This window comes from Monopterus albus, unplaced genomic scaffold (assembly GCF_001952655.1).
Source record: "Monopterus albus unplaced genomic scaffold, M_albus_1.0 scaffold99.1, whole genome shotgun sequence".
Classification (NCBI taxonomy): domain Eukaryota; kingdom Metazoa; phylum Chordata; class Actinopteri; order Synbranchiformes; family Synbranchidae; genus Monopterus; species Monopterus albus.
The window spans coordinates 859,374-865,485 of record NW_018127979.1 but is presented as its reverse complement, the minus strand read 5'-3'; the positions used below and the strand labels follow the sequence as shown (position 1 = coordinate 865,485).

At 39.6% G+C, this 6,112-nt stretch overlaps 1 protein-coding gene across 2 annotated transcripts in view; it reads right to left on the bottom strand.

Moving 5' to 3' along the window:
* The window catches only part of tmtc4 (transmembrane O-mannosyltransferase targeting cadherins 4), a 13,147-nt gene extending 10,229 nt beyond the window's left edge, over nt 1-2,918 (bottom strand). The window contains exons 1-4 of one of the 2 annotated variants that reach the window (XM_020609519.1): nt 2,065-2,918; nt 1,727-1,930; nt 500-615; nt 105-321 (exon numbers count right to left, since the gene is read on the bottom strand). In XM_020609519.1, coding sequence (XP_020465175.1) covers nt 105-321; nt 500-615; nt 1,727-1,888 — 495 coding nt within the window. In that variant the 5' untranslated portion in view covers nt 1,889-1,930; nt 2,065-2,918. The remainder of the gene's footprint in view (nt 1-104; nt 322-499; nt 616-1,726; nt 1,931-2,064) is intronic. The other variant, XM_020609518.1, reaches the window with a different exon arrangement.
* Between the last annotated feature and the right edge of the window lie 3,194 nt (nt 2,919-6,112).

Below are 6,112 nucleotides of genomic sequence, written 5' to 3'. Positions count from 1 at the left end.
TTGAAATAAACTAAACAAAACAATGTCAGAGCAAAAAAACTAAGAATTAAAGTGTATTTGCAAGAAGTGAAAAGTTCTTGAAGTTGATCGAGAACTCTACTTACACTTTCTGTGTGAACTGGGTGTGCAGCAAAGAAGAGGGCAGCGAGCAGAGAGGTCTTGGGAGTGTGCTTAAGTATCCTACCCTTCTCACCATAGGCCAGTCCACCAATCAGTATAGCAAACACATCAATCATAAGGGCAGATATGACAGCATGGAGGATGATGTTCAGCACATGGAAGCCAACAGGGTACAGGCCTCCTGCCAAGAGGTAGTTCAGTCTGCAACAGTGAGAAGGAAATATCTGATGCTAGATGAATGGAAAATAGAGGAAAGTACAGATGTGAGTGTGTAATGGGGGCACAAGGCATGGTAAGTAAAGCCTGCACATGCAAGTATTTTTTGAGGCTATGGTATAACATTAGTGCATGAGTTTACACAGTTAATAGGAATCCTGACCTAAATGTAAGGACAGTGAGAGGTCGGTAGGATTTGTGACTTGAGTTGCTACTCAGGTTGCTTCCCCAGAAGTCATTCCTCCAGATGTTGTTCAGGGGTGTGGCTGGTCTCAAGTCCTGCAAAAGAAACACTAAATCAGACTGATGCATCAGCATCACTGCAGCATCACTAACCTGTGCACATGGAAAGTAAAAGCAACATCATAACGTATAGTTTGTGGAACACAAAGGAACCTAAAAGCTTTTGCAACTGTGTGTAGGGTTGCAGCAGTATGCCAGTTTTACAGTATACCATTGTATAACAATTGACAGTTACCATACCATGCACATTTTCATATTACTGATATTGAAGAAAAAATGCAATGCATGTGCACCTTTCTTCCCCAGCTGCCTATTAGACTCCATAATGGCCGCTACACACATACAGCAAACAAATGGCAGAGAAGGAGGCTGATATCACCAATCAGAGCATCTCCCACCCTGCAGTTCTTAGTGGGTGTTCTTGGTCTGCAGTGGTTGGTATCTACCAACTGTGTCTAAGGAAGGACAAATGGTGAACTGGCGACAGGGTCATGGATGCCCACGACTCACTGATGATGAGGTTGACCTACTGTAGATTAAACTTTTAACTTCCATTTGTACTTTTCAAAAGATTAAAATTTATTTGAATCTTTGTTAAAATAGCTGAAAATGAGAAAAACCGTACATTGGTCTCTATGAAGAGAAAGAGTCAGGGGCTGTAGTGGTGATATCACACCTAGAGTGATGAGGCTGTTGAATTTGTCCAAAAAATTCTCTCTAACTCATCCTCATGACCAGTTTTTGCTACTTTTACATAAGTTTTTCACTGAATTGTAGACACATCTGTCTAGACAGAATTCTGACTTTGAAATTCTGAGATCAAAGTCAGAATTCTAGAATGCTGACTTCCTAGAATGTCGACATTCTAGAATTCTGAGATGAAAGTCAGAATTCTGACGTTGATCTCAGAGGTCTGGATACCTGTAAGGATCCAAGTTCAGTGAATTAGAAAGTGTCTTTGAGTGAAGCTGGAGAGGAGCTGCATGCTGCCCAAAAATGGGATTTAAGTGATGGGATCTGTATTTTAAAAAACACCCTCTGTTTTCTTCCCTTTGAGAGGTATTGTAGCTGAAAATAATAGTAATTGTGTAATACCATAAACTGTAACCCTATGTGTATGAGGGGTGCGCGTAACATGAAAGCATACCTTATTGTTGACAATTGCTTCAGAATCATCAAACACAAACTCCCCATCATAACTGTTAATGAAGCACAGGAGTGCCACCAAGGAAACCGTGACCTTGGCCTGGACTGGAGCAAGCTTTGGCAGGGGTATTTGGTTATCCCAGTAAACCTCAGTTAATGCCATGATCCACGGGGTCTTTGGTCATTCTGTGTCACCATCTAGTCCCTGAGGGGAAGAAGATGCGTGTAGTCAATCACACTGTGTCGGCTGCTATAAATGCAATCCAGTTCATGGGCTGTAGATACTGATAACTATCCGAATAAGAGATTACAGTCTTTATACACCGGGTGGATTCATACCTTATCTTTGGAGAGACGCGATGTGAGAGGTCACCCTGTCTTGTGCTGCTCCCATGTTAGCTTCTTTGACCGATGGTAGCTAGCGTTAATAAACGCAAATGCTCCCTCACTGAAAACCCAAGGATCGTACCTACACAGAAACGTGGCGATTAACGTTGCATTTAGTAAGAGTGAGGTGAGACTATTACACTGTCAGTGTAACGTGAAGGGCACTTTGGATTTTAGCAAGCTAATAAAGCGTAACTTCAGCGTGTCTTGTTAGCGGGTGTTATTCCCATTATTATACCGCGTAAACACGGCAGACACACGGTAATATTTATACCGCCATTTCACGCTATCGGTCTGAAAAAATTACGCCGATATCTGAATATTTTCATTCACATAAAGAGATCCCCGGCAGCGAGGTGCAAATACAAAACTGTAAACAAATAGACACGTTTAGGGTCCAGTACTTCCTGTCTAGCGTCACCGTCACGTGTTCATTTCAGCCAATAGCTGAAAGGATGCTGAGCCTGCAGTGCTGTGAGGTGTGTTGATGTAAAGCGGGGTACACTCAAGGTCTGACTACACACACGGAGCCAGAAACACCCAGAGTTCAGAGCATAAAAAGGTACAAGATACAGTTTAATCTCCAAGATTACTTAATTGCTCTTACACTTAGTACATAAACAAATAAAAGAGACTGATATATTTAGATGAGACAAAAGCTCTTAAAGTTATTCACTACCTTTTTTAAATTCTGCTAAACTCATTCTGCAAACTGTATTTTGCTACAGACTCCTTGAGTGACTCTGTTTGTAAAGTTTTTTTTTATATACTAAAAAAAAACCCTGAATATACAGATTTATGTTACTGATAATGACACGTGTAGGTGTGCTTTTAGAAAAAGACAGCAGCTTGGAATTTGAAGCACAAAAACTGTAGAACCAAAAATATGTAACTGTCCATTTCTGTCTTAAATTGGCTGGTAACCTTTTGTCTGTCATAGGATATGTTATTAGAAAAAAATGGGCTCTAGAAACACAAGTGTCTGTAAGAATCAGAGCTGCTGAGGTTGTGGAGGCTGCGGAATTTGGTACGCTGTTTCACTTGTCATTGCTTAGGAAAGACAAGGAATCTTCCTAATGGCCAACGCTAGGGGCCCAGGACAATGAGAGGGGGGAAAAGGATCATCAAGAGTATACTCTGAGATCTCTAGAATGAGTCGCAAGGTTGGTTAGAGAAGTAGACAGTTAATTGGCAAGAAAGCACACATAATTAAAGCCATAATTCTTAATTTACAAGTTTACAGTGATATTTTTCTGGTCTTGCCAAACATGGATACTTCAGCAGAAACATTTAATACCACCAAAATTGTCTAATTACCACCCTATGCAAAATGCATGAAGTATGGATTTCATCTCCTGTTTCTTCACCCTTGTCAGTCATTTGGAATTCATGTTATTAGCATCGCTTCCAGTGGTCTGGCCAGGGTAGGATAGAGGAGCTAATGAGGGAGGGTGTCCCACTATCACCAAGTGGCCCAAATGCAGGGAGACAGGGCTGCCAGTGGAGACCTTGTCAGGGAGGGTCCACTGTTTTTAGGTGACAGACATTGATTGTTTGCAGCCTGACACAGATTCAGAGCAGATAGGAAAGGTCAGGGTCAAATGGTGTGAAAGTGAAGGAATTGCTAAGTACCACATGGCGCACCGAGATGAACAATGCAGCTTGCATGCGTTTTTCATCATTAGCTGTTAATCACAGTTGGCACAGTTTTCTTCTCTCTGATCACAGTGGGTGATATACACTGATATTCTCCAAAGTCTTGCTTATTAAACAAAATGTTTACTAATAACTGGAAAAGTTTTCATTTAGAAAATATGCTTGGTGGTCAAATATTTTAAATTTTTTAAAGATTACATATGTGGCAAAAAAAGTATGGAAGCCCGTTTCCGCCAGTACAAAAATTGTTTTTGATCTACAAAGTCATAATTATGAGATAAAAAGTCAAAATTTCGACTTACCTAAGTCATAATTATGAGATAAAAAGTCAAAATTTCGACTTAGTAAGTCAAAATAATGAGATAAAAAGTCAAAATTTCGACTTACCTAAGTCATAATTATAAGATAAAAAGTCAAAATTTCGACTTACCTAAGTCATAATTATGAGATTTTTTACATTTAACTTCAAGCATTTCTCAAGGCAACATTTCAGTGAATTTTCGCGCACCCTTGAGAGGATTTTAAGCAAGAAGCAGCTCTGGCGTCGAAAGAACAAAACCAGTGTGGCTGATGTGGCAGCTTTCATTGAACAGCAACTGGAAACATCTGGTCAGTCTCATGGTTATAGATGGATGCACCAAAAATGTTGGCTGCATGGAATTGTAACTGACAGAGAAACTGTTCGAACTCTGCTCTGTTTATTGGATGGGGAAGGGGTTGATCTGAGGTCGAGAAATAGACTCAAAGGCGTGTTTATCACAGCTGTGGTCCAAACTATGTCTGGCACATTGATGGCTATGATAAGCTTAAGCCATTTGGAATTGCAATAAGTGGATGCATTGATGGGTTTTCAAGAAAGATGATCTGGCTTGAAGCTTACAAAACAAACAATGACCCAAAGGTCATTGCAGGCTACTACATGGATGCCTGTAATCAGCGCAGGTGGATGTCCTGCCAGAGTCAGACTTGACTTAGGAACAGAAAATGGATATGTTGCTGAGATGCAGAGGTTTTTGCATTTTTCTGAGACTCAAGCTGAAAGAGACAGTGTAACCTTTGGTCCAAGCACTGGAAATCAGCGGATTGAACGATGGTGGCTGATCTTGCGCAGTCAATGTGTTCAGTTTTGGATTGACCTCTTTGACAAACTAAGAGCAGATGGCTACTTCTCAGACAACTTCTTGGACAAGTCCTTGGTCCAGTTCTGCTTTCTTCAAACAATACAGGTATGTGCCCAGTAGTATAACGTTTTGTAAGAGCCCCAACTGACCATCATGTATTAAAGTGTCCTGTGCATATAATTGTTCAAATCTAAATAATACATACTGCAAATGTAACAGAAATAATAAAGCTGCACAAGCATGTGGACTGTGGTACAGATTCTATATCAAGTAAAAATGATGCCTCATTTAAGATTTGCCTTGTGTATAGATCATAACACAATGAATTTTTTTTTTTTAATTTTGTTGTCTGCTTAAAAAAAATAGCTATGATAATGCAGCCACAACAAAAGGTGGACTGCACTGCATTTTATGGTAGTGTTACTGTGGGAAATCATCAAATTGAGTACAGAATGATTTCACTGAGGCGGCAGTTTCCAATTACCAAATATTTGTGTACTGAATTTGCCTAAATATGATCTGCCACCCTAGGAAGAACTTAATGAGGTTGTATCAACTTGGAACAACCACAGAGTTCGTCAAGTACACAATTCACGATCACCTCATGGACGCCCATCCATCTTGCATGCTGTCCCTCAACTGTACGGAGGCAGAGAGTGTTTGCACCATGTGGACCTTGAACCTTCTCAAGAAGGTTCAGGTCTGCCTGGATGAGTGCATGTTTAAGGGCTTCCCATGTGATGAAGACGTGTTCCATGTCTGCGTGGACTTAATGTCAGAGTATAATATGAAACTATCAAATGATGTGTTTGAAACAGTTGACTTGTATATCAAACTCAGACAGATGATAAACAGTGAACTAGATCTTGGTCATTAAAAGACGTGGGTCCTTCTTACATTATATATTTAAGAAAAACACTTTGTTTACAAAGTATAAACTAATGTAATGACTGTCAAAATAGTAAGGCATATTGTAACCTTTGATTTATACAATTGCAATAATATTGTACTTATGTTAGACATGTCACACACGATATGTACAGTATATTTTCACATCTTTATAACAAGCTGTGAACACAAATAGATTACTGCCTTGTCTTTTGAGTGATGTGTGAGGAGTATGTAAAAAAATAAATAAATAAAAATGCACACACATTTTGCATTGACTTATTTATTCAAAGGTACTGAAATGTTTACTAAAATACTCAGTGTTTTGAAGTTAA